Source organism: Oryctolagus cuniculus, chromosome 14 (assembly GCF_051225735.1).
Source record: "Oryctolagus cuniculus isolate XC-2025 breed Fujian yellow rabbit chromosome 14, ASM5122573v1, whole genome shotgun sequence".
In the NCBI taxonomy this organism is placed as follows: domain Eukaryota; kingdom Metazoa; phylum Chordata; class Mammalia; order Lagomorpha; family Leporidae; genus Oryctolagus; species Oryctolagus cuniculus.
Genome location: NC_142880.1, coordinates 58,963,488 through 58,991,381, shown reverse-complemented (window position 1 = coordinate 58,991,381; position 27,894 = coordinate 58,963,488). Strand labels below are relative to the sequence as shown.

General features: G+C 42.3%; 1 protein-coding gene across 4 annotated transcripts in view; it reads right to left on the bottom strand.

Moving 5' to 3' along the window:
- The window catches only part of NPR3 (natriuretic peptide receptor 3), an 82,874-nt gene that overhangs the window by 31,996 nt on the left and 22,984 nt on the right, over positions 1–27,894 (bottom strand). For all 4 annotated transcript variants that reach the window (XM_051853840.3, XM_089312690.1, XM_070056627.2 and 1 more), the window contains exon 3: positions 25,661–25,827. In XM_051853840.3, coding sequence (XP_051709800.1) covers positions 25,661–25,827 — 167 coding nt within the window. The remainder of the gene's footprint in view (positions 1–25,660; positions 25,828–27,894) is intronic.

Sequence of the window (27,894 nt, the reverse complement as noted above, 5' to 3'; positions counted from 1 at the left end):
TTACATTTGGAATATAAAAAAGAATTCAAATAATAAAAATACTAGGGGCTGGCACCGTGTCACAGTAGGTTAATCCTCCACCTGCAACGCCGGCATCTCATATGGGCGCAGGTTCCAGTCCCAGCTGCTCCTCTTTCAATCCAGCTTTCTGGTGTGGCCTGGGAAAGCAGTAGAAGATGGTCCAAGTGCTTGGGCCCCTGTACTCATGTGGGAGACCCAGAAGAAGCTCCTGGCTCCTTTCTCTCTGTCCCTATGTCTCTCTGGCTCCCTCTCACTGTCTGTAACTCTACCTCTTAAGTAAATAAATATAATATTTAAAAAATACTAATAATTCAATTTTAAATGGGAAAATACTTCAGCAGACAGTTCACAAAAGTGAAGTAGTCAACTGGCAGCTGAAAAGAGGCTCAAAATCATAACTCATCAGGGAAATACAATTTAAAGGCACAAGAAACCATTCTCATGTATCCACACATCAGAATAGCTAAACTTAAAATACTGCCAATACCAAATGTAGATGAGGTTGCAGAATAGGTGAATGTTCATACATGCCTGTGGGACTGTATAATGGCACTGTTTTGGCCGGCTCCCCTAAAGTTACACATACATCTGTCCTATGACCCGGCAATTCAACTCCTAGATACTTACTCAATTGAAATGAAAACCTGTATCTACAATAAAGATTCACACAAGAATGCTCATTGCAGCTTTAGAGATAGTCCCAAATCAGGGGTTGGAGGTGGTGAATGTTCACCAACAGGAAAATAAACAAACTATGGCATATTTATACAATACAATATCACTCAGCAGTTTGTAAAAAGAAGAAACTACAAATATATACAATACTGTGTAAAATCTCAAAAGCAGCAAATGGAGTGAAAAGAAGCTAGACATAAAATATATATTTGCTATGTGCATGAACTCAAGGCTGGGCAAAATTAATGTATGGTAATAGAAATCAGAAGAATGGTTGCTCATGGAGGGGAAAATTGACTGAAAAGGGGAATGAAAGAACTGTATCTGATCATACAAATGTTCTATTTCTTGGGTAGAGTGACAGTTACACAGAAGTAAACACTTATCAAAGTTCCAAGTTGTGCAGTTAAAATCTACAGTTTCACTGTGCATAAGCTTTTTTGAATGAAATAATGAAGATTCTTCAGGCCAGGGCTTTAACCAGCTGTGCCACAGTGCGGGCCCAGGAAAAATGTTATAGATGGAATTAGACTGAGTTGCAGGGTAGAGTGATGGGGACATGGAGTTCTGCTATACCAGACCCTATTAGTGCACAGATTTGAAATGTTCTCATTTAAATATTTTCCTTATTAATCAGTTCCTGAAATGAACAACAAAAGCCTGGAAAATCATGAAAGCTTTTCCACAGTGAGGGTATTTAAAACATATGAAAATACAAAATAAGGTCAACGTTTGTTTTGTTCAGCCCACTACTCTCTTTCCTTATCATTGAACGAAAATATTTTTTTGAAAAAAGACATTAATAGATCTCATTAACCTAAAAGAATAAAGCAACATACCAAATGACCAATACTTTCTCAATCCCATTTGGGATACACCATTGAGCCAATCTAAATCATTCTGGAACTCGTTTTAAAACAATCTTTGGAAACTATGCAAATAATAAGTTTTGTGTTCTTCCTAGCATGAAAAATAGTGATTCCCTATTTTTCTTTAGGTTTATCATTTAAGAATTCAGCTAAGTCTTCAAAACTCAAGTAATGCCTCATTATTTTGATAAGGCTGCATCATCCTCTATCTTGTTATATATTAGTGTTTTAAAGAAACTGATCTTGTAAGCCCATTTCATAATAAAATTGTCTCACTGTCTTGAGCAATTAAAAGAGATTCTATTTCTTTTTTAAAGCCTTTAGGTAGGGCTAACTTACTTTACTAATATGAGGAGCTTCATTTCTTTTTAAAAATCTACCAACACTATGCAGAATATTCTGGATGCAGACATATCATGATTTTGAACGATGAAGATAATCCCAGTATTTTGAAATCTGGGATGACCTGACTTTAATAAACACATTGGCCATAGTATAAGAGAGACTCTTGGGGCCGGCACCGCGGCTCAACAGGCTAATCCTCTGCCTTGCGACACCGGCACACCGGATTCTGGTCCCGGTTGGGGCGCCGGATTCTGTCCTGGTTGCCCCTCTTCCAGGCCAGCTCTCTGCTGTGGCCAGGGAGTGCAGTGGAGGATGGCCCAAGTGCTTGGACCCTGCACCCCATAGGAGACCAGGATAAGTACCTGGCTCCTGCCATCGGATGAGTGTGGTGCGCTGGCCTCAGCACGTCAGCCGCAGTGGCCATTGGAGGGTGAACCAACGGCAAAGGAAGACCTTTCTCTCTGTCTCTCTCTCTCACTATCCACTCTGCCTGTCAAAATAAAATAAAATAAAATAAAATAAAATAAAACAAAGAGAGACTCTTGGGTACATGTTGTTGGGGGTGCATGATCTTAACTTCTGGTATTCTTAGCCAAAAGAATGGTAGAATCACAAAAATTTTACAACTTGAAGTGAATTTAGGGCTCATCTAGACCCTCTGAGTATTTTGTGTGGATGAAAAGCAGAAGCCAGTACAATTGCTTAATTCACTCAATGCCATGCACAGGGTGAGACTGAGCTGCAACAAGAAATCAAGGCTCCTGACTCCAAGCAAGCTGGGTCCTCACCAGCGTTCAATTGTTTTTCAACAAGGCACCTCCCTAAATACAAAACTCTCACCCAAGAACACAGCACCAAATATCTCAGCCTCTTGTTGACAAAACTCAATAGGCCTTCTCCAGAGTGTACAAAGATTTCCAAGATGTTATCTGAATATCAGAAAAGAGTGGGAAATAGAATGAAGAAGTTCGACCCAGCAAACACGATTATTTTATGCATCAAAAAAAAAGGATCAAAGAGGAGAATGGTAAAAATCAGATACTTGATTGTTAAATTCCACTTTAAGCTTGCTGTGGGGAAAAATCTGTACATTGGCATAAAACTAGAAAAAAAAAAAAGACATATGCTCTTTAAGTCCACTGCTGATACAGTAGATTCATCATCATTTACAGACTACAATAATTTTTCAAGAGCTGAAACATACATTTAAAAAGAAAACATCCCTAACCAGACACTCTCTTCTCGAAGAAGAACTTCTCAAAAGTTCTATGCCAAGTATCACTATCATCCGATGCAAGGGCCCTCCCTCGCTCCCAGGGCACAATGGATGCATTAAGGAGGTTGGCTTGGCTCACGTTCTTCCTCTCCACCCACATCAACGCAATCACAGTGGGCCACTTCACTCCCCCCAGACATTCTCCATTCACTCTAAAGCAGAGCCTCTTGATTCCCTGGACACCAGTACAAAAATGAATTCCAGAAACTCACACTCAGGCACATAATCTGGACCAAGGCTATCTGCAGATAGTTCATTTAGAGATCATTGTCAACTACAGATTCTGATTAAGTAGTTCTGAAGGAAGGGGGAGTGAAGATTTCTTCTTTCTACAATTTCCCAGGTGATGTCATGCTGCAGGTCCAGACACCACGCTTTGAATAGCAAGACCCTAGACCTTAGCATCACCTAGAACTGCTCTACTTTCAAAATCTTTGGAAAACTTATTTTTACTACAATTCTCTAGCCTTCCTACATTCTCCTTTGTAGGAACAACCTCTTTGAACTCAGATTTCCATTCTCCCCACTCCAGGGCACTGAGGGGAGTAGCCCTCAGTAAGAAGACAAGGGAGGGGGCTGCTACACCACAGTGCCAATATCCTTTATGGGCACTCATTCAAGACCCAGCTGTTCCACTTCTGATCCAGCTCTCTGCTATGGTCTGGGAAAGCAGTGGAAGATGGCCCAAGTCTTTGGGCCCCTGCACCCACATGGGAGACCTGAAAGAGGCTCCAGGTTCCTGGCTTTGGATCGGCCCAGCTCTGGTCATTGCAGCCATTTAGGGAGTGGACCAGTGGATGGAAGACTTTCTCTCCCTCCTTCTCTCTCTCTCTCTCTCTCTCTCTCTCTCTCTCTGTGTGTGTGTGTGTGTGTATGTGTGTATGTGTGTGTATCTCCCCCCTCTGTAACTGTACCTTTCAGATAAATAAATAAATCTTAAAAAGAGAAATACAGAGAGGCAAGGGAGGTAGACACAGTGTTATTTAGACAGAGGTGCCGGTGGGCGGCTGGAAGAGGTGCCTGCCGCTCAAGAGAGAAGTTGAACTCAAAGACGTAATTTGAGGTGTTATCCATCCAGAGGTGATCATCCACACCTGGCAAGTGCATGTGCTGTCACAAGCAGTCTTTAGAGAGAAGAGAGCCAAGGGAAGAATCCTGGGAAAGACCAATACTCACAAAGCAAGTGGAAACAAGCAGTCATCAAAGACGACTAAGAAGGACACAGCACCGAAGGCAGAGAAGTTGAAGATGGTGGTGTTTGGACAACCAAGAGAAGAGCAAATTTCAGAAGAGAGAGAGAGAGAGGATTTCCAAGTTACTCTTCTAAGGAAGTCCTCCATGCAAGCTGGGGTATTTCATTATTCCTAAATGTGTCACTCCTTCTCCAAACTAGGATTCCCTGTATTCTCCTCCCTGAGGAGGCTCATCTGTGTCTATCTATTCTACCACCTACACAACAAGTACACAATCCCACCAAGGGAAGAGCTCAGTAAATGCTGCTGGTGTGCACAGAGGTTCAATCAACAACCATTTCCAGTCTTAACTTTATATGCATGGTGATACATGGGTCCAGCAATCAGCAAAACACATGTACACTTGGGCAAATAAACCATATCTGAATCTGTTCAATCCAAGGAAATCTTGGACATATGATTGCCATAAATACACTTCACAGAAAAGGGAAAATGATCTAAGAGTAGAATGAATGTGAGTCATACAACAACTATGGGACAATTAGTATGCCAAACATGATGTGGGACTGTTTACTAATAAAGAAATTAAATCTCTTCAAGATCTTTAGGATAAGGTAGAAAAACAGCTATCCAACTCCAATGAGGCAGTAATTAACCCACAGAGATAACTGGGTGGAAGAAATAATTAACTAAGGTCCCCAAATGCAGGCTGACAATCAAATTATTTATTATGCATTTAAAACAATCCTCCTCCCTAGCCTCCCTACCTCCAAATCACAGCCTGCGGGGGCAGGATTTTTAGAGCCTCATAAAATAAAGCAAGTTCATTCCAGGCAGAGGGAAAAAGAATCAGAAGATAAGGAATAACCCAAAATAATTTCCTAGAGCTTGAGCTACTTTCAGATTTCATAACCAGGAAGAGGGTCGAATCCCAAGCAATATATTATTCCAGTTCCTCTCTTTTACAATTGGCCAGACCCCAGCAAGGATGTCATTTAAAACTGCTACCACACACTGCTCACAGCGCCACAGGGATCTTCTGTTCTGTAGTGCTGCGGCTGTTTGCTTTGGACACTATCACTCTAGATGCTGAAGTTTAAAAAACCCCTTTACAATCATTTTTCATATCTTCCAAGAGCAACTCCGTGTGATTTTCTCCATTTAACAGATGAAAGTCTCTGGCACACAAGGTGGCATGACTTGGGTCATCAACTGTTTCAGTGCCCATCAATTAATGTTTATTTAGCCGTGATCTTGGGCTCCTGCACCTCATCTACCCAAGTGGATGGTAGCATCAATGGCCCGGCCTTCTGGACTAGAACTCTGCCCTAAGGCTTTAAAGACCTGTGGCCAGGGGCCGGCGCTGTGGCGTAGCAGGTTAAGCTGCCGCCTGCAGTGTCAGCATCCCATGTGGGCACCAGTTCTAGTCCCGGCTGCTCCACCTCCAATCCAGCTCTCTGCTATGACTTGGGAAAGCAGTAGAAGATGGCTCAAGTCCTTGGACTCCTGCACCCATGTAAGAGACCCGGAAGAAGCTCCAGGCTCCTAGCTTCTGATCAGCACAGCTCCAGCCGTTGCAGCCAATTGGGGAGTGAACCAGTGGATGGAAGACCTCTCTCTCTCTCTCTCTCTTTCTCTCTCTCTCTCTCCCTCTCCTCTCTCTGTGTAACTCTTTCAAATAAATTAATTAATCTTAAAAAAAAAAAAAAAAAGACCTGTGGCTGCTGCAGCATCAAACATGGGAGCCCTCTGCTGGTGCAGTGGCCAGGGAAGCTGGCAGTGACCTGTCAGCCTCGCTTGGTTCCTGTCTAATGATCCGAAGCGCAGTGATTTTGCTCTGTTAGTTAAATGCCAAGTTCTGAAAGCAGCAATTGCTCTACCACTGGGTCCTCCATCTACAGACATGTTTCATGACCAGGGCTCTCTTGTAGGAGGAACTTCTGGCATTTGAGGGGCACTCTCTCTTCTTCTCTACTTGATAGCAAAATACCACCTTCTCTTCTGCTTTCTGTAAGCTTTCCTTTTCCGGGTTCCTCCTTCAAATGCACTATGCCCTAGCAAAGCTGATCTACTGAGTCCAGATGTCTTTGTGTAAAGCATCCCTCACCAAGCTAAGAAGAAGGAATGTTGAGACCCTAGGGGCATAGAGGCACTGGAAGGGGTGAGAAAGGCAGAGGAAATGAACTTGAGCTTTGCCCCAGCTCCCTCACTTACACTGTTGGGTACAATTGTTAGAGATAATATATGTGCTTTCTGCAGGCTGAATTGGTCATGTGTCCACAGTCCACATTTGAAGTGATCTGACTATGCTAAAAAACAATTTAAGTTTTTTGGAAATGCCCTTCCACTCTGCAGTAAAAATATGGAGGGGTGGGGGAGTTCAGTCTTTCCATTGTGGGACATATTTCACAGTGCAGAGATATTTTAGTCATGTATACTTGAGTGTATTGTTAGCAATGTTGCAAAATTTCTTTCCAACTGAAATTAATTGCATCACCACACATAATAGAAAAAAATTAGTGACTGCCTTTCAAAAGAACAAAATGAGGCTTGCTGCTTAGAAAAGTCCTTTCTCATAGATACTGGGGTTTCTTCCTTGAACACTTTCAGATTACATCAATTAAACAGTGTTTTTGCAATTAATAAATCCACACCCACCAATATGTGGCAATCACAAGCAAATGGATATTTATTCACAAAGAAAAAACACTTTAATCTGCAGATTTCTAAGTTCTATCAATACCTTAATATCGTACAACTTAAGTCATTGTTACAGGAAAAAAATAGCTCAAAGCAATTATCTCCTGTATTTCAAGAAAATGAAAGTGATGCATTTTTTTACATTTCAATACTCTTTATTTAAATGTTTTAAAAAACAATTGAAATTTCTTTAGCAAGAGAAAACAAATGACTTAATAGGCCACTCCTCTTGCAGTGCCTTGCCTGCCCCATTACATTTTCCCAACAAAACTAATCTTATTAACATGTTGGCATGTGAACTCATGGTTTTTTTCTGTTGTTAAAAGCCAACTTGTGGTTCTGCTTTATTCTCTCCAATACAATTAGCCAAGTCCTCCAGTGCCTGAAAGGGCCTTTTCATTTGGACAAATTATTTCCTGAGGGACTTTATAGAAAGGGATTGAGGCGGGGAGGGAAGGGCAAGGCTCTCCTACCCTGACACAGCTTTAGCAGAAGTGCCTGCCTCTGCACAGTCTCCCAGAAGTGGAGAAAAGATGGCCTGCATGGGCTACTGTTTTGTTGGTTTTTTTCTTTTCACTTAATACCTAACTTTTCAACTTTTTTGGAAGAGTATACAGTTCCAATTAAATGATATCATGTAAGACAAGAAGAGAGAAGTGTCTGGCCAAGATTTTACGGATGATCCGATCACTGTTCAGCAGCAGTCCCTTGCCACACTGCCTCTGTACAAAACTAATGTCAAAACACAAGATGCTGGGGCCGGCGCTGTGGCACAGCAGCTTAAAGCCCAGGTCTGCAGTGCCGGCATCCCATATTTGCGTCAGTTCTAGTCCCAGCTGCTCCACTTCCAATCCAGCTCTCTGCTATGGCCTGGGAAAGCAGTAGAAGACAGCCCAAATCCTTGGACCCCTGCACCCTCTTAGGAGGCCCAGAAGAAGCACCTGGCTCCTGGCTCCTGGCTCCTGGCTTCAGATCAGCGCAGCCTGCCATTGCAACCATCTGGGGAGTGAACCAGCAGATGGAAGACCTCTCTCTCTCTCTGCCACTGCCTCTCTGTAACTCTTTCAAATAAATAAATAAATCTTAAAAAAATAAAATAAAATACAAGGTGGTTTAAACAACTTAACGGTGGCTGGGCCTTGCCCCTCATGGAAGGAAATTAGAGCACTGCTTTTCAGCATTTTGGACTTTCCAAAATGTAATGTCTGGCTTCTTTAAACAATTATTTATTAAACCTTGTCCTTGTTCAAATAACCTTGGCAAGATTAATCGCCAGCTCTCAAGGCTCTCGCTTCTTTTTTCAGTGTCAGCAGAAGACCTGGGAGGGAGAGAATCTGCACAGAGGCATCTCACCTCCCTAACAATACTTCTGTGCATCTGACACTGCCATGTGTTTGTTTAATTAGTTAAATTTTCAATTTTTAAATGAGAAGAAAAAACAAGTTATGGGTGGCCCGCTGACCTCAAATGAGCAAATATCCAGGGTTATAAAATCACCCCCAGCTCAGAATACCTGGTTAGAAATAAAAACAGCCTTCACCAAATTCTATCCCAACTCAAGAACAGAAGTCGCATTAAGAAGTATGAAACTGAAATTTGAAAGCTAAAGTACTAAGTATGCAGCATTATTTCATAAAAAACGGACTCTACACATGCGTTATAACTGAAACATCTTTCCTGAACACAACAAAACCAAAAAAGCCACCTTTCAAATTTATTGGAGGAATACTGATCCACTCTTAAAAACTAGGCTCTAATTTTATGTTTGCAAAACGACACACTTGCAGCTGGACCTTTGCAAAGGCGAATTGGACATCGAACATTGCAATTACTTAATTTGTGTATACAACAGTGGGTTCTGCACGTACAAACAGTTACACACCATAGAATGAGGGCCAGTTTGGGGCTGCAGAAAAGCTGGCTCTTTGTGTTTTAAAGCTGGAGTAATGAAAATTTCCAAGAGACTTTTCTGATGAATCGTGACAAGCAGTAAAATGTTTTTCTTTTAACATAATTCGCCAAAAACGGGGGGAAGAGACAGTTCTAACGATTGTGATACTGTGATTTTTCAATAAACGGTAAGTAGGGCCGGCGCCGCGGCTCACTAGGCTAATCCTCCGCCTAGCGGCGCCGGCACACCGGGTTCTAGTCCCGGTCGGGGCGCCGGATTCTGTCCCGGTTGCCCCTCTTCCAGGCCAGCCCTCTGCTGTGGCCAGGGAGTGCAGTGGAGGATGGCCCAGGTGCTTGGGCCCTGCACCCCATGGGAGACCAGGAAAAGCACCTGGCTCCTGGCTCCTGCCATCGGATCAGCGCGGTGCGCCGGCCGCAGCGCGCCGGCCGCGGCGGCCATTGGAGGGTGAACCAACGGCAAAAGGAAGACCTTTCTCTCTGTCTCTCTCTCTCACTGTCCACTCTGCCTGTCAAAAAAAAAAAAAAAATAAAATAAACGGTAAGTAAATTGCATACTCAGATAATGACAATGAAACCCAGCCTCTCAATTAAGGCTACAGTTAGAAAAACACTCTGGACACACAAGAGGAGACTCCTGGAAACAGGAAGACCTGTGCAGGTGCCAGCCAGACCTCTGATCGCACGACAGAGGAAGCCCTAGAAAGCCATGGGTCCTAGCTGAGAGATTTCTCGGCCCAAGTCCCTGGTCAGAAACTCTGCCTTCTCTCTCTGGGCACTAGAACGATGGCCCTGGAGATTACCAGGCATGGAGCCATTTCTCTGAGGTGGTCTCTGCTCTCTTATGGTTACACTGGAAGGTAACAGCCTCATACCGGGTTCCTCTTAACAAGTTTCTGTTCTGAAAGTTTTTGACTTTTTTTCTGAAGTATTTTATTTTCCAACAAAAGAATCATAACAGATTCTAGAAAGGGTATAAAATTGCTACTGTTACATTTTTTATTTATTTATTTATGACTGTTATGTTTTAATAAACTCCAAATACCTTTCCAAGACACAAACCTCTCCAATTATTTGAATGTATATGTCCCTTTTCTAATCTTAATCGAGAAAATCTTTTTAAAAATCTGCTTTGAAACCTAAAATTCTGCAGGATTCCTACATGAAGTTCTTCTATATGTACAAAAGAATTGTTTTTACCATGAAACTGCCATATGAGCTACATTGGAGAAAACAGTTTAACCTGGACATAAAATAAAATAAACAGTCCACAAATTTCAGTGTGACAAACCTGTGAAAGAGTAGCCTCTTGTTTTAGTGTGGATGATTGTTAATTTATGTTATTGAATTCAATACTTTTAAAGAATCACAGAAGCCAGATATGTCTGTGAGGATAAGAAATGAACCATGGAGTTAGTAAATCAAGAAGCAAGCATTTGGTATAATAGTTAATTCACCACTTGAGGTGAATTATCAAAATGTCTGGGTTCAAATCCCATCTCCACTTGGAATTCCAGCTTCCTGCTAATGCACACCCTGGGAGACAGCAGGTGATGGCTCAAGAGATTGGATCCCTATGGGAGATAGTGTATTCTAGCTCCTGGCTTCAGCCTGGCCCAGCCCTGGCTTTTGTGGGCATTTGGAGAATTAACCAGCAGATGCAAGATCCCTGTCTGTCTCTCCCTATGCCTCTCTGCCTTTCAAATAAATTAAATTTAAAAAGTGAATAGAAGAAGTAACCATTAGAAAGAAACTAAGTGGGAAGTTCTAAAGGAGCTGGAGCATCCTGAGTCAAAAGAAACCTGCCCACTCCTTCTCTCTCAAACACACTTTCCCTTTACCTCATCAAAAAAATTAAAAAAAAAAAAAACCCACAAAGATAAATAGCACCACCATCTTTGAACACCTGCATGGTATTAGGATTCAACAATCCAGAAGATAATACAAGCAAGTCACAGCCATTTATACAGATTCCCTTTATAGTCATCACTAAAATGAAAATAAATAAATTTTAAAGGTGTCAAACTACAATTCTGAAGGGTACAGGAAGGAAGCAGCACATGAGAAACATAAGCAGTGTTTTTGGAAGCTGGAAAGGAGTAACTGACTCAATAGACCTGAGTCAGTAATGCCCACATGTGCACTGGAAGGATGGCAGGGACCCTGGGCAAAGGCAAAGCCACTCTAAATCAGAGGATGTAGAAGTAGCTACACTGGTTACCTCTGGTAATGGGGTTGAAAGAAGCAGAAGTAGTTGAACCTATGTATAAGGAACACTTAAATAGTCAAGTTTCCTCCCAAACCTTACACAGAGAAATATCTCTCCCCATGCAGGCAGAAGAAGACAGGAATTAAATTGCTGTCAATGTTGTGGCAAAGAACTGAACAGGAAGGTATCAAGACAGCTGGAAATAGGGTGAAGCATAAAACCAAAAAGGGGTTGGAATGATAGGTCTGCTGTCCTGAAGGGGAGCTCCCAGAAGATGGGGCAGCATTATGACCCCAGGAAGGGGCTCCAGGAGAATTCTTTTGTGAGACTAATCAGCCTAAGAGAAACAACTTCCAGATAGTCATATTTGAGTTAAGCCTTTGAAAAAGCTGGTCTGAACAGTATTATCCTCCAATAAAGTAGCCCTGAGAACTTATTATCCAATAGTAATGTCCACCACCCACATACATGGAGTTTCGGGGGGGGGGGGTTCTGTAATGCTTCACCCTTAAATAGAAATGGACAGCCAATGATTATCAAAAGTTTAAGAAAATCTTCTGCCGGCGCCGCGGCTCACTAGGCTAATCCTCTGCCTTGCGGCACCGGCACACCGAGTTCTAGTCCTGGTCGGGGCGCCGGATTCTGTCCCGGATGCCCCTCTTCCAGGCCAGCTCTCTGCTGTAGCCAGGGAGTGCAGTGGAAGATGGCCCGAGTACTTGGGCCCTGCACCCCATGGGAGACCAGGATAAGTACCTGGCTCCTGCCATCAGATCAGCACGGTGCGCCTGCCGCGGCTGCCATTGGAGGGTGAACCAACAGCGAAAGGAAGACCTTTCTCTCTGTCTCTCTCTCACTGTCCACTCTGCCTGTCAAAAAAAAAAAAAAAATCTTCTAATGAGAGAGAGAGTGCTCAAAAGTAACAATAAAAATGAACTTGAAAAAATGGACAGTGTATGAATTAGAAGAAAATGTAAAAAATAATAATAATAACCTTATTTCAACCAATTAAAAATATCAACAATTATAATAAGAACCTCTGTTTTATGTGCCCTTAGAAAAAAATTCCATTTAAATCTCACTTAGTATGTTATGTCAGCACACCAATTATAAAATAAATCCCAACTTTACATAAGTTATAATATTAAATAAAGTAAAAAAATGTAGCACTTACGAAAGGACAGTCAGAAAGACAAGCTGTTACATTCAGGAAACAGAATGATGTGCTGTTTTGGAAAAGGAAGACATTCAGAGAACAAGAGAGACTCTTGGAAATTAGAAATATGGCAACAGAAATTAAAAATTCAGTACACAAGTTGGAGGATATAATGGAGGCAATCTTTCAGAAAGGAAAAGGAAAAGGCACAGTTGGAAAACAGAGAAAGGTAGAGAATCAATGCAGGAGAACCAGCATCTAATCTTAAAGTTTCAGAGAAACCTGACAAAGTAATCAGCACAAAGACTTAAAAATATCCACACCAGGGGCTGGTGCTGTGGTGCAGTGGGTTAACACCCTGGCCTGAAGCACCGGCATCCCATATGGGCACCGGTTCGAGACCCAGCTGTTCCACTTCCTGTCCAGCTCTCTGCTATGGCCTGGGAAAGCAGTAGAAGATGGCCCAACTCCTTGGGCCCCGGCACCCATGTGGAAGACTGGAAAGAAGCTCCTGGTTCCTGGCTTCAGATCGGCGCAGCTCCGGCCGTTGTGGCTGGAATGAACCATCAGATGGAAGACCTCTCTCTCTCTCTCTCTCTCTCTCTCTCTCTCCTCTCTCTGTGTAACTTTCAAATAAAGAAATAAATCTTTAAAAAAGAAAAACAAAAATAATATCCACACCAAGACACATCGTTATACAATTCTAATGCCCAGTTAGCCCAACTGTCTCCTGTTTGATCTCCAATTCATTCCCCTCTCTCCCTTTACCTGCTCTGCTCTGTATTACTCCTCTGGGCTGCATCTCCCTGTCACCTGATTTCTGATTGGCTGGTGAGAGACAAGAGCCAGATGGAAGGAGAAAAATCAATCAATCAATCTTTCCCTCGCTCTCTCCCCCTGCCCCAACTTGGATAGTGCTGTGGTTTGAATATTGCTTGTTTCCTCTAAAACTCATGTTGAGGCTTAATTTCTTAATATGTCAATGTTGGGAGGTGGGGCCTACTGGGAAGTGTTTGGATCCTGAAGGTGGCACTCTCATGAATAGACTAATGCCAATTTGTAAGAGTGAGTTCTCACTCTCACCAGACCAGAGTCAATACCTCCAAAGGGGGTTGTTATAAAACAAGAGGACCGGGGCCAGTGCTGTGGTGTAATAAGTTAAACCTCTGCCTGTGGGGCCGGCATCCCTTATGGGCACCAGTTCACATCCCAGCTGCTCCTCTTCCAATCCAGTTCTCTGCCTGTGGCCTGGAAAGGCAATGGAAGATGGCCCAAGTGCTTGGGCCCCTGCACCCACATGGGAGACCTGGGAAAAGCTCCTGACTCCTGGTTTTGGATCAGCTTAGCTCTGGCCATTGCAGTCATTTGGGAAGTGAACCAGCAAATGGAAGACCTTTCTCTCCATCTCTCCCTCTCTCTATCTCTAGTTCTACTTTTCAAATAAAAAATCTTTACCAAAGAAAAATAAAACTAAAGCGAGGAGACCACTCATGTCCCGTCTCTTTCACATGCACCCACTTTTCACCATGAATTTGGAACTGTTTGAGACCCTCACCAGAAGCCAAGCAGAGACCAGCACCTCACCAGTCTCCAGAGCCATGTGTTTAAATCAAACTTTCTCTATAAACCACCCCATCTCGAATTTTTTGTTAGAGTAACAGAAAACTGAATAAACAGGTAGCATCTCTGGCTGAGGCTGCATTTACTCCATGCATCTGGTTTCTAAAGGCAGGCCTTACTTTTGAGTCCTGGTAAGATTGTCTTTTCCCTGACCCTTCAAGCTATAGAGGTGACAGTGGTTTTTTGTTGTTAGTAATCTCTGACTTTCCTTACTTTTCTACTTAGCACCTCAGTTCTCCCTACACCTTAAAGCTGTGTCCTCTGATTAAATCCCTTCCATTGAATTATCTGAAATATGCTCTATTTTCCTGATACAAGTATTAATACAGAAAAAATACTAAGAGTTTCTAGAAAAATAAAATAGCAGTAGAAAGAATCAGAATAGTAACACCAAAAGCTATAAAACAATAGGGCCTTGACCTTAAAATCTTGAGGAAAAATAATCTTCAAACTAAAATTTTATACCCAGCTAAGTTTCCAATTAAATATCAGTATGAAACTAATGGTTTTTGACACAAAGTCTCAAAAGATTTTTCACTTATGCCCTCTTTCTAAGACTTAGATGAAGGGGCTGGCACCATATATAATGGATAAAGCTGCTGCCTGCAGTGCCAGCATCCCATATGGACGAGTGAACCAGTGGATGGAAGACCTCTCTCTCTGTCTCTGCCTCTGCCACTCTGTAACTCTGCATTTCAAATAAATAAATAAATCTTTAAAAAAATACTTAAGATGAAATACAAGAAAGGAGATCTGAATTCTGAGAAAAAGTACATAAAATACTAGAGAGAAATAAAGACATGTCCAGGTTGATAATGAAAGACTCAATTATTCTAAACTACATCAGGAAGACAAAGGGTTCAAATAATTAACATTACTAACTGAAATGTTTGAGAGAATAAGAGCAAAACAGTGAGAGCTACATGGAATCAAATAAGAAACCAAAGCAATTACTAACCCCAGAGAAAATAAAAAGCTACAGAGGAGGTAATATATAATCATAGAAATCTACAGGATTCTGTTATAAATATTTATGTGGTCATAATAATAAAACATTTTAATGTGAGTTTTAGTTTTTCTTCAAATCTTATTTTTTAGTCTACGTTTTAGTAAAAAGTGTGTTACAAAATATTGTAGGATAGGAGGAAAACAAAGTATTAACAGAAATTATGTGTAAGAGACCTGTGTCTTTTTCCATTTTGGGAAATCAAGAGATAATACCAATTTTTTTAAATATCAAAAACAGCACTACAAATAAGTGACTAGAAATATGAAAGAGAAGGGGTGACACTGTGGCATAGTGGCTAAAGCCATCACCTGCAGTGTCAGCATCCTATATGGGCGCCAGTTTGAGTCCCAGCTGCTCCATTTTTATTTTTTTAAAGATTTATTTATTTATTTATTTGAAAGTCAGAGTTACACAGAAAGAAAAGGAGAGGCAGAGAGAGAGAGAGGTCTTCCATCTGCTGGTCCACTCCCCAATTAGCCACAATGGTCAGAGCTGCGCCGATCTGAAGCCAGGAGCCAGGAGTTTCCTCCAGGTCTCCCATGCAGGTGCAGGGGCCCAAGGACTTGAGCCATCTTGTAATGGCTCCCCAGGCCATAGCAGAGAGCTGGATTGGAAGTGCAGCAGCTGAGTCTTGAACCAGCACCCATATAGGATGCCGGCACTGCAGTCAGCAGCTTAACCTGCTACACCACAGTGCCAGCCCCCTGCTCCATTCTGATCCAGCTCTCTGCTATGGCCTGGGAAAGAAGTATCAGATGGCCCAAGTCCTTGGTCCCCTGCATCCATGTGGGAGATCTGGAAGAAGCTCCTGGTTCATGGCTTCAGATCAGCCTAGCTCTGGCCATTGCAGCTATTCAGGGAGTAAACCAGCAGATGAAAGACTTCTCTCTCTCTCTCTCTCTCTCTCTTTGCCTCTGCCTCTCTGTAACCCTGCCTTTCAAATAAATAAACAAATCTTCAAGAAAAGAAATATGGAAGAGAGTATCAGAAAAAACAGATTAAGACATTGATGATTATTACTTCTAAGATTCAGGAGTCAGGAGTAGAGAAGACAGAACAGGTGATTCACTTTTATCTGTAACTTCTACAGTACCATGAGTTTATTTTTAACTCAGTATGGGATCTTTTTTCATTTACTGTATTTGGCCCTTTCAATCTGGAAAGTCAGATATTACTTTGATTTAAACAACAACAACAGGGAAAGAAGGAGAGCTTTACCCAAGGGCAGAGCCAGCCATTAAAAAGCCAACCAGTGAATGGGTCTCAAAAGTGCCAAACACAATAGGGAGAATAGGTCAAGGCCAAGAGTGGGATTTACAGGGTGGAGAAACCAGAGAGGCTGCCAGAGGGGAAAAAGTGTCTCCAATTCTGGCTTAGCCTAACCTGAGAAATAGTAGCAGGGACGAATTAAAGTCTGCCATTTGCAAGTGCAGTATGAAAACACTGGGAAGACTACACTGACTCTAGTCCAGAATGAATGGAATCTCTTTCATCTCAGAAATAAAACTAATGGTTTCTGAATATATGGTGAAGGAGTATTTGAGCATTTAGTTCTTTTTCCATCTTCTTCCACAGGAGTGATTTTTTTCCAAATAACCCCACATATACAATGTTAGAGGATCCTCCCTATGTGAATAAATAGGGCTCGGGACAGTACCTGGGAGAAGGGATTTTGACCAGCCATGGTCTGATTCAATGATGCTTAGCTTTTTGCTGTACTGACCCCATTGAGAATCAAATGAGAAGTATTGATCTCTTTCTCCAAAAGTATACAAATGGGCATTTACACACCAAATTTTGTACACAAATATAGTTAATTTCTTGGGTTAATAAATCCTTATCTACTTAAAGAGCTCTGGAAAATTGGATGAATTTGAAAGGAGCTTCCCACTAAAAAGAACAAAATGAACCCACTCACATGGATTTCACTCCCTGGAAACATGGATATTTTCACACATGCACCACTTTTGGACTGCTACAAGACATACAGTCCAGTCTTCCATGTCAGTTATCACCATGTCAGAGTGCTGTTCACGCATGTGCATGATGTTCTGTGTGCATGCTGACACAGGAAGGAGCTCTTGTGGGCCCCCACCGTTCATGGCTATGGGTTTTTTTGGACACCTGCCTACGTACTTTAGGGATGAGGATTCTACCCCAGAGGGGACCACTTATTGTCCAGGATTAAGCTCTCAGCCATGCCCCACAAGGCACTTAACAAACAGTGGCTTATGGTCAAAGAAAGGATGGTTCACACTTCAGAAAGAAATAAGGGTTGTCGTGAGTGAAGAGGAGATGGAGTCCTAGCCAGACTTCATCAGGTATGTGAAAGAGTAAAGAGAAACTGATATCTCAAAAGTGTGTATTTGGGCAGGTGGGGGCAGGGAAAGGAAGGAAATACTCCAGCCTGCTCTGCCTGCCAGGCTCCCTCGTAGAGCCTGAGACACTTAATCTTCAGGTCATGGGTTCACCACCTTATTGGGCACATTGTTGTTAAAAGGATCAGACTGATGTAGTGGAAAATTAAAGTCACTGACCCAAGAGTTAAGGGATGCAACTAATCCTGGCTTGGCCACCACACAGCACATTCTAAAACCAAATGCCAGTGCTCTGGAATTGGAATCACTTGTGTGGCAGCAGTCAAGCACCTCCATTAAGACACCCTTGAGTGAGAGCCTCCACACATGTGGGCAACCTAATAAAAACCACCCGAGAAGGCCAGGCAGGCACTTGGCAAAACACATCTGAGCCTCACTGACACTTTCAGGCAGCTCCAGTGGGGCTCTACTTCTCACTTCACGTTTCTGATGACCCCCAAATGGTCCTCAGAAACCCCACTATGAAACCCCGTTGCTCCCTCCAACACCATCTCCACAGTGTAAGTTACTGAACACCTGGCTTGATGCATTAAGGGCTAAGCACAGGAGTTCATTGCCAGCCAATGTTATACTGACTAGAATATGCTGGTTGTATTTGGAAAGGCCATCCCACCTTGTTGAGCCTCAGTTTCTACCACCTTACAGTAAGGGGGTTGGATTTTATGCCCTTCTAATTCAACACTATCAAAACTAACACAAGTTGGGTATCCCTTACCTGAAATTCTTGAGACCAGAATTGTTTGGGATTTCTAATTTTTTTCAGATCCTAGAATATGTGCATGTACATAATGAAATATTTTAGGGATGATATCCACAATTAAACACAAAATGAATTTATGCTTCTTTACACACAGCCTGAAGTTAATTTTATACATATTTTAGTGCACCTCTATGTTGAATGCAATGCATCACAAAACAGTGCTCAAAAACTTTTGGATTTTGAATTTTCAGACTAGGGATGCTCACCCTATAAAAGTAACAATAGTTACTTTTGGGGTCAGCGCTGTGGCATAGTGGGTAAAGCTGCCATCTGCAGTGCCAGCATACCATATGGACTCAGGTTCAAGTCCCGGCTGCTCCACTTCCGATCCAGTTCTCTGCTATGACCTGGGAAAGCAGTATAAGATGGCCCAAATCCTTGGGCCTCTGCAGCCACATGGGAGACCTGGAAGAAGCTCCTGGCTCCTGACTTCAGATCAGCATAGCTCCAGCTGTTGCAGCCATTTGGGGAGTGAACCAACAGATGGAAGACCTCCCTCTCTCTCTTTCTCTCTGCCTCTCTGTAACTCTGCCTTTCAAATAAATAAATCTTAAAAAAAAAAAAGAATAGTTACTTTTGATGGAGGCTTCCTATGTGCCAAGTATATGGTAAGGGGATGCAAGAGTGGGCACAGATGTGGTTTCTGCTCTCACTGAGTTTGCAATCAGGTGGAAGAGACCAAAGTTAATTAGAAGATATCACACACAGGTATATAATTACAACCAGAAAGACATGCTCTGACCAAACTAAGCAGGGCTGAGAGATGGTCTGGGGGTGCCAAGAAACTCCACCTGGAGAGAGCAGTGTTTTGAGTTAAGATTGAAAGGGATGAGTAGGAGTACTGTGGGCGTCAGACATGCAGGAGTACCGCACACATTGGCCCGGAGTAAAGGAAAAGAAAGTAAGAGAAGATGGCTACCATCCATTGAATGCTAAGTGTCTGGCATTGGGTTAAACACTATTTATATACAATTCTTGAGTTCTTTCAACAGCATTTTCAGTTAAAAAAAAAAGTCATCTCCATTTTACAGTCCATAAAGTAAGGCACACAGTTTCAGAAATGTGACCCAGATAACAAGAGTAAAAGGCGGAGCCAGGTCTATGAAATCTCAAGCTTCTATATTCAACTAGTGGGCAATACTGTCTCCAGTGGTAGCCATTGAACCTCCTTTTCAAATATAATGTGTCCGGGGCCAGCGCTCTGGTACAGCAGGTTAAAGCCCTAGCCTGAAGTGCTGGCATCCCGGTTCTAGTCCCAGTTCTAGTCCCGGCTGCTCCACTTCTGATCCAGCTCTCTGCTATGACCTGGGAAAGCAATAGAAGATGGCCCAAGTCCTTGGGTCCCTGCACCTGCGTGGGAGACCCGGAAGAAGCTCCTGGCTCCTGGCTTTAGATTGGCACAGCTCTGGCTGTTGCAGCCATCTGGAGAGTGAACCAGCAGATGGAAGACCTCTCTCTCCATCTCTACGTCTCTCTGTAACTCTGTCTTTCAAATAAATAAAATAAATCTTTAAAAAAAATATAGAATGTGTCCAAATGGAGTAAGCTTCCACCAGGCTTGCTTCTAGGAAGATGAACATACCTTTTAAAGTATTATCATATTAACCATAGGAATGGAGGAGATACGGTCATAAGGTGCATATAGTAACAACCAGACAATTACAGCACAGGAACACTCACAGCCCCAGGGACAATACCACTCTGGGCAATCCCATTCTGTATCACACCACACAGAAGCACAACTCAACCACCTGCCACAAGAGTGCACTTTTGACCCAGAGATTTACAGGCTGTCAATAGCGGTTGAGAGGACCCAGCCTGAAAAGTATCACCTATGTGAACAGATATAGATTCAATCATAACTATGTTTCCCAAAATATGAACTGGGAAACACAGAATCTCAAAGTCTGGAAATGGAGACAATTAAGAGTTATTCTGGGAGTATAAGGATGATTAAAATTAGAAAAATTTAGTAATGCAAACCACCACATTCAACTTTATAACAGAATAGAGACCATCTGATCATCACGATAATGTAGACAAGATATTTAATAAAACTCAAACACCCAAATCTGCACAGGTGATAAAACTGCATAGAATCTACACACACACACACATGCACACATGCAGGAGCATGAATAAAACTGGGAAAATCTAAGTACAGTCAGTTCATTGTATCAGTGTCAATACCTTAGTTGTGATCTTATGTATAATTTCCCAATGGTGTATACCTGGAGGAAACTGGGTAATTATGCAAGAGATTCCTTTGTACTACCTCTGAAAAACACATGCAAATCTGCAACTGCCTCAATATAAATGTCAGTAACAAAAGAGAGAATAAGAAATAGGAGGAGAAAGAGGTTTTACAGAAACCAAACTGCATAAAAGCATCAAAATTTTTAATTTAAAAATGTAAAATATGAACTATACTAGAAACATCATTTTCAGTCCATCCTCCCAATACCTCAGGATAGCCTGTCAAATTTTCAAAGTTTCAATTTTTGCATTTTGAGGTCACAACCTTTTCAAGGATTCTGATAGTATGCCAATATGATGAATGTGATACTAACATATATGAAACAGAAGCAGGGACATCACATAATTTATAATGCCTAAAATAGAAAGCTATGTTCAAAGCCTTTCCTTAACCTACTTTATATGATCCTTGATCCTTGTTGTGCTATTTTTGTTTCAGTTATCCCAGCAAAAGGTGTCATTTTGCAAAAGGGGGGAAAAGTTTCAACAAAGAATAAATTTCTGTACTTTGGTAAGGACTCCACCAAAACCCCATAGCAAACATTCTGCTTAAGTCATAATATGAACAGATATGAAATCTGTTATACGATCTTCATTTTAAAGTGAAGATACTACTTTTCATCGCTTATGTTCAATATTGTGTTAGGATCCGCTCAGTGCTATTAACAGTTTTAATTTAGTTCATGACACTTAATTTTAATTCAACATACAGCTGGCCTTCCATACCCATGGGCTCCATATCCACAGATCCAACCAACTTCCAATAGAATATAATATCCAGGGGAAAAAAATTGTGTCTGTACTGAACACATACAGACTTTTTCTTCTTGACATTATTCCCTAGACAATACAGCATTAAAATTATTTACATAGCACTGACATTGTTTTAAATATGAGCAATCTGGGGGTGATTTGAAGTATGAAAGATGATGTGCTCATGGCATTGCAAATACTACACCATTATTTACAAAGGCCTTAAGCACCCTTGGATTTCAGCATCCTCAGGGAGTCCTAGGTCAAATCCCCCTCCACATATAAGGAATAACTGTGCTTAATTGCATACTTACACTGAATTAATAATTACATGTAATTAAACTGAAGTATACTTTTAATTGGGCATACTTAAAAATAGAATTAAAATTAAAGAAGCAAAGCTATCACTATTCACTGATCATGTGATTGTTTAGAGAAAGCATGGTAAACTTTAGGACTAAGAAGAGAACCCACCAAAATCTGCTGGACGTGAGTTGGATGTCAGGGGTTGCAGATGCGCTGGCGGCATAATGCACTGAAGTTCTGAGTAGGCAAATGAGACAACCCTTTAGGAAATGAGAAGCACAGGACCCCAGAAAAGCCTGCATCCCAGGGGAAGCCCACAGGGCTTGTGAAGCACCTCCCACTGCATGAGATCCAGGCCAAGTGTCCACAAGGCTGAGCCACACCAGCTCCTGGCTCTTTGGCTCCCATGGCTTTCTCTTGCACAGTACTCATTGTGACCTCCTGTCCAAGTTAACTCAATAAACATCACAGTGGCACTCAAAAGAGCCCAACTAAAACACACAGTGATAGGCATTTGGCCTAGTGGCAAAGATGCCAGTGAAGACACACACCCATGTCCATATTTGAATTCCTGAGTTCCCTATCCCACCTTTGTCTCCTGACTCCAGCTTCCTGCTAATGATGACCCTAGGAAGCAGCAATGATGGCTCAAGGAACTGGGTTTCTGCCGCTCACGTGGGAGACCTCGATTGTGTTCCCAGATCCTGGCTTTGGCTTGGCCCAGCCCTGGTTGTTGCAGGCATTTGGAGAGTGAACCAACAGATGATAGTGCTCATGCTCTCTCTCTCTCGCTCGTTCCTTCTCTCTCTGTCTCTCTCAAATAAATAAAAAGCTTAAAATAAATAAGTAAAATATCCATAAATATAAAAAATGGACACACTTTCAGAAATAGAACAAGTTATTAAAATGAGTTCTAATTTCCACTTAAAGTTACATCTTTTACTTATTCCTATGTATTTATAAAGTCAGTTTAAATAATGTTACCATAAGAAAGCAGCAGTATTGCAAATAATCTACATGACTGCAAACAATCTCTAAAGTGTTGATACTTGGTTTCAAATATACTCCGGATCTTTGTCATAGCTGTCCCAGTAAGATTTTTCTTAGACTACTATTAAAATAGTATTTCATATTCTAGGGGCTGGTGCTGTAGTGTAGTGGGTAAAACTGTCTTCTGCAGTGCTGGCATCCCATATGGGCACCAATTTGAGTCCAGCTGCTCCACTTCCTATCCCGCTCTCTGCTATGTCCTGGGAAAGCAGTGGAAGATGGCCCAAGTCCTTGGGCCCCTGCACCTGCATGGGAGACCTGGAAGAAGCTCCTGGCTTCTGGCCTCAGATAGGCCCAGCTCTAGCCATTGAGGCCATTTGGGGAGTGAACCAGAAAATGGAACACCTCTCTCTCTCTCTGCCCCTCTTGCTCTCTCTATGTAACTCAGACTTTCAAATAAACAAATAAATCTTTAAAAAATAATAATAACAATATTTCATATTCTAAACACAGAATAACTGATGACCAACAAGAATTATCCACAGGTGTGTAAGGATGCCAACATTTGCCCAGTGAGTACTATTATTTAGACAACTTACACTGGAATAGTTGAACTTCAACAACCTCAAGGAGGAAGCCAGACAAAATGACACCATTGTTGAGTTTTGAAGCCATAAAATTAACGTGAGCCTAAAAAAGTAAGCTAATATACAGTGGCATTTGGCATACGTAGAAGATTTTGGATTCTGCACTATTGGCACAGGCCACTTCAGCAGCACTGCCAAGGGAAGCTTGACTTCCGTGTTCACTCCTCTTTCTGAGGCAAAGGATTCGCATGGCGGCAATGCCAACACAGCTTTCCTTAAACCTGGGCCCTGTGGCAGAAATCCTTCTTCCTCTGTCTTTCAGAATACACTGTCCAGTATGTGAACCACCAGTCACATGGTTGCCATGCGTGTGCACAAGAGCTTAGCGCACTATAAAAGTGTAAAACATACACTGGATCTCAGAGACATCATGCAAGAAAAAGAATATAACATCTCACTAACAATTTTTACTTTCATTACATATTAAAATGATGTTTGAATTTTTTATTTTAAATAAAGTATTTGAATTAATTTCACTTGTCTTTTTCACTTTTTAAAATCAGTCTACTGGAAATTCTTAAATCATATGTGTGGCTCACATTTTTATACTTATTGGACAGCATTGGGTCAGAAGGTATTTAGAGTGATGTACATATAATTGTTTTTAATTTTATTTATTTGTTTGAGAGACAGAGGGACAGACAGAAAGTTCCCATTCAGCACTGGGCCCAGGCCAGAGCCAGGAGCTGGAAACACAATCCCCGTCTTCCATAAGGGTAGGTAGCAGGATCCCAATCACTGGAGCTGCTACCGCTCTTTCCCAGGGTCTGTGTTGCCAGAAAGCTGGAGCTAGGGGCGAGGGCTGGGGATTGAACCCAGCCACTCTGATTTAAGATATGGCATCTTAACAGCTAAGCCATATAGATGGATATAGATAGGTATAGATATAGATATAGATATAGATATAGATATAGATATAGATATAGATATAGATAGATGGCATCTTCAAAAAGGCCACAGGAAAAAAGTATGCATGAATTTTCTTTTGCACCAAAATAAACTTATCTTTTAATTCCATTTTTCCACAAACCTTTTGAAGCCTCCTCATACACATGATACTTAAAACATGAATAAGTATTTATCTAAGACATTTTTCATGTCATTTGACAGCAAATTCCTATGACAGGAACAATCTTGTAACAATACAAAAGAGGTACCATTTACTGAGTTTCAACTTTCTGACATGGTCAGAGCTTAATGCTTTAGATAAAATTGTCCGCAGTCCTTCCAACAGAGAGAAGCAATTTGGATCAGGGAGACTGAGTCATTTGTCCAAGACCACAGAGCTCTGAATGTGAGGTTGTCCAAGGTCAATACCAATACTCCACGGTACTTAAGACATGGGGAGAGGGCCCATCTAGAAATGACCGTATCTTACGAACTTGGTCTTTATCCTGCTGGGGCAGGCACTGTTTAACCCACTCATCTTACATTAAGGAGGTGCCCTTTTCTGTTTTGGGAAACTTGGAACTGTTTTTGAAAACCAGCACCCCCACACAGTTGACCCAAAGGGCTGAGGGCTCATTCTGGTCTGAGAAAGGATTTTCAGGAGTGACATGGAGGCACAGAGGACACACGTGTGCCACAAGCAGCAGGAACAATGGCACTAAGAGATGGCCATCTGTCTGCAGTGCCAGTCTTAGATGATTCCTCTGCTTAATCTTTAGCCTAGACCAGGCTTCTGACTCCAGTCTATGCTCAGAAAATCAATCAGTCACCTCAGTGCAGATGGAGTGGGGGGCCCTGGAAAACCTGAGCAGGAAGCAACTTGCAGCAGACAGGGACAATGACACAGCGTGCAAGACAGAAAAGCAGACTGGCCATAAAGCTAAGGGATTGGCACAAGAAACAGCCTTCTAAACAGACTCTGCCACCAAGCTTGGGAAAAATGAGGCACATAAAACTTGGGGTACTCTTTCAACCACCTTTCTCCCCCAACACCCTCCTAGCCGACAAGGTGATGAAAGCCTACAGAAATTCTGCTCAGCAGTACCTGCAGCAGCCGAAAAAGTGAAACTGAAGGGTGGGGATAGCTAGGGGATGGCAAGGGAGAGGGGAAAAACTGACCAGAAAAAAGCGCACAGATGGGCCAGCACCGTGGCGTAGTGGGAAAAGCCGCTGCCTGCAGTGCCAGCATCCCATATGGGCGCCAGTTCAAGTCCTGGCTGCCCCACTGCCCATCCAGCTCTCTGTTATGGCCTGGGAAAGCAGTGGAAGATGACCCAAGTCTTTGGGCCCCTGCACCAACGTGGGAGACCCGGAGGAAGCTCTTGGCTCCTGGCTTCAGATCTGCACAGCTCTGGTCATTGTGGTCAATTGGGGAATGAACCAGCAGATGAAGACCTCTCTCTCTCTCTCTCTCTCTCTCTCTCTCTGCCTCTTCTTCTCTCTGTGTGTGTAACTCTGACTTTCAAATCAATAAGTAAATCTTTAAAAAAAAAAAAAAAAAAGGCACACAGAGGAGGCTACAGTGACATTGCGACCTGAACCTGGGGATTTTTGAATGGTTCAGCATGGGACATTGCCACCTCGGCTTTAATTATGAGATGGTTTCAGGGTGCTGAAAGGCGAGGTGCATAATCAAGCACTTACGTAATCTTCCTCATTGAGTCCTTGCTTCTCGACAGAACTTTTCACCTCCAGGGAGAACTTCTCGAACTCAGGTTTCACCGTCCTCAGTAGAGTGACCGTCTGGAGGCACGAGTACGCCTGCTTGGCTTCAGAGTCATAATCGTCTCCTCTCTTCCACGAGCCATCTCCTGCAGGAGCAATGAAAATGTTTATCATTCCAAGCCGGTCACCAGAAAGAAGGCATTTTCCCCTCCCAACTGCGCTGTGTCCATGCGTGTCACTTTTGGCAGCCAGGGCAAGGGGTATTGTCATAGTTGTGCACTTCAGTATAAAGTGACAATGTCAGATCGTTAAAGGAGAAGGCCCTTTGACACATGTTCCTTTGAAATGTGAGAGAGAAAGAAAAGCTCTGTTGATGTGATTGCCTTAAAATAGCCTCGCAACGACATTCAGCCCCCCAGAATTGCAGCACTGCGGGGGTAAGAAGCAAGTTTGTTGTCCTTTTCCATTCACACCGTTCTTTAATACCTGCACCAACTTGAGAGGGAAGCGAGTTATTAGTGGGGCATTATAAACCTCATGTTCTGTGGGTGTACCATGTCGGGGTACAGCTATGCGGCACAATGGATATGTGTAAGTATCCTGAAGTTGGCACTGTGTAAAGAACAGGTTTGAGATCGTTCATAGTGTTTGCACCTCTTTGGGGTGAAAAGTAGCTTAGGTGAACTTAAGGACTAGTATCTCAAGTACTGGCAAGCTCATAAAAAATTTTACAGGGTAATATTCATCAGTGCATCAATATTAATAACTGTTAACACGTATCGAGTGCATTCATAATATAATAACAACAGCTCTTTTATGGAATAGTTCATGTGTATTTAATTTTCACAAGACCTCATGATGTGATACTGCTGTCCTGTCTTTTTAACAGGTAGGGAAGCTGAGACATTTAGAAGGTGGGTAACCTCTGCTCCCCTTCACAAAAGCAAAGCCAAGTTACACGGCTAAGAATCATTACTCTTCTCTTTATTATTTCATCTTGGGAAAAAAATAACGTGGTTACAGAGCCCAAAAGACAAGGTGAACCTCCAACATCTCACAATCAGCTGTTTTTTCTGGGAATTGTTATTAAGATTCCTGTAGATCTCTGAAAAATACAACAAAAAATTCAATCTGCGGGAGCCCAGCACCAAGGCCGTTTGCTCACCCAAGCTCCCAGCCCATGGAAGATGCCTCGGGCCCAGCAGTTAAGCAGCGAAGATGTCTCTGAGGCATGCAGCCAAGTCTGTGGCACTCTCTCGTCACTTCTAGAAGTTCGGTAAAAACCTGGTGGCTTTAGAACTTACCAAGGCTTAAGACACCCTGTCCAAAAAAAAAAATGACCTAAATGAAAGATTTCCGTGAGTGAGATCCCAGTGGAAAGAACAGGCCATCAAAGAAGCAGGTACCTTTCTCTGAAGGGAGGAGAAAACTTCCACTTTGGCTATGACCTTGTCTAAATATGATCAGAGTCGGCGAACTCAAAAGGCTTCCATAGCCTTGGAAACTCATGACTGGAGCATAGGGAGATTACTGATGCCATAAACAAGAGTGTCAATTTGTAAAGTCAACAACAGGATTCACTGTGCACTTACTCCTCATGTAGGATCTCTGTCCTTAATGTGCTGTACAGTGTGATTTAATGTTATAACTAGTACTCAAACAGTATTTTTCACTTTATGTTTCTATGTGGGTGCAAACTGTTGAAATCTTTACTTAATATATACTAAACTGATCTTCTGTATATAAAGAGAATTAAAAATGAATCTTGATGTGAATGGAAGGGGAGAGGGAACGGGAAAGAGGAGGGTTGCGGGTGGGAGGGAAGTTATGGGGGGGAAGCCATTGTAATCCATAAGCTATACTTTGGAAATTTATATTCATTAAATAAAAGTTAAAAAAAATAAAAAAAGAACTTACCAAGGCTTGACTCGGACACACAGGTATGAACTATGGACTACAGGCAAGACTGTGAGAGGGTGGGCCTTCTCAATGTCCCAGTCAGTCTCCAGTGCCTACGATCATGACAGGGAGGCCCTACAGCCTGCTGTGGGGAACAGGCCGGGGGATTTCAAGGAAACGATGAAGAATAGCGAGGAGGAGGGATAGGTTTCATGTGAGGAGGAGGCATTACCCCCGCCCTGATTGTGAAGAGGCTTCTAACAGGAGCAGAGGAGGTGGGAAGGCACGCTTGGCAGAGCCAACAGCACGGGCAA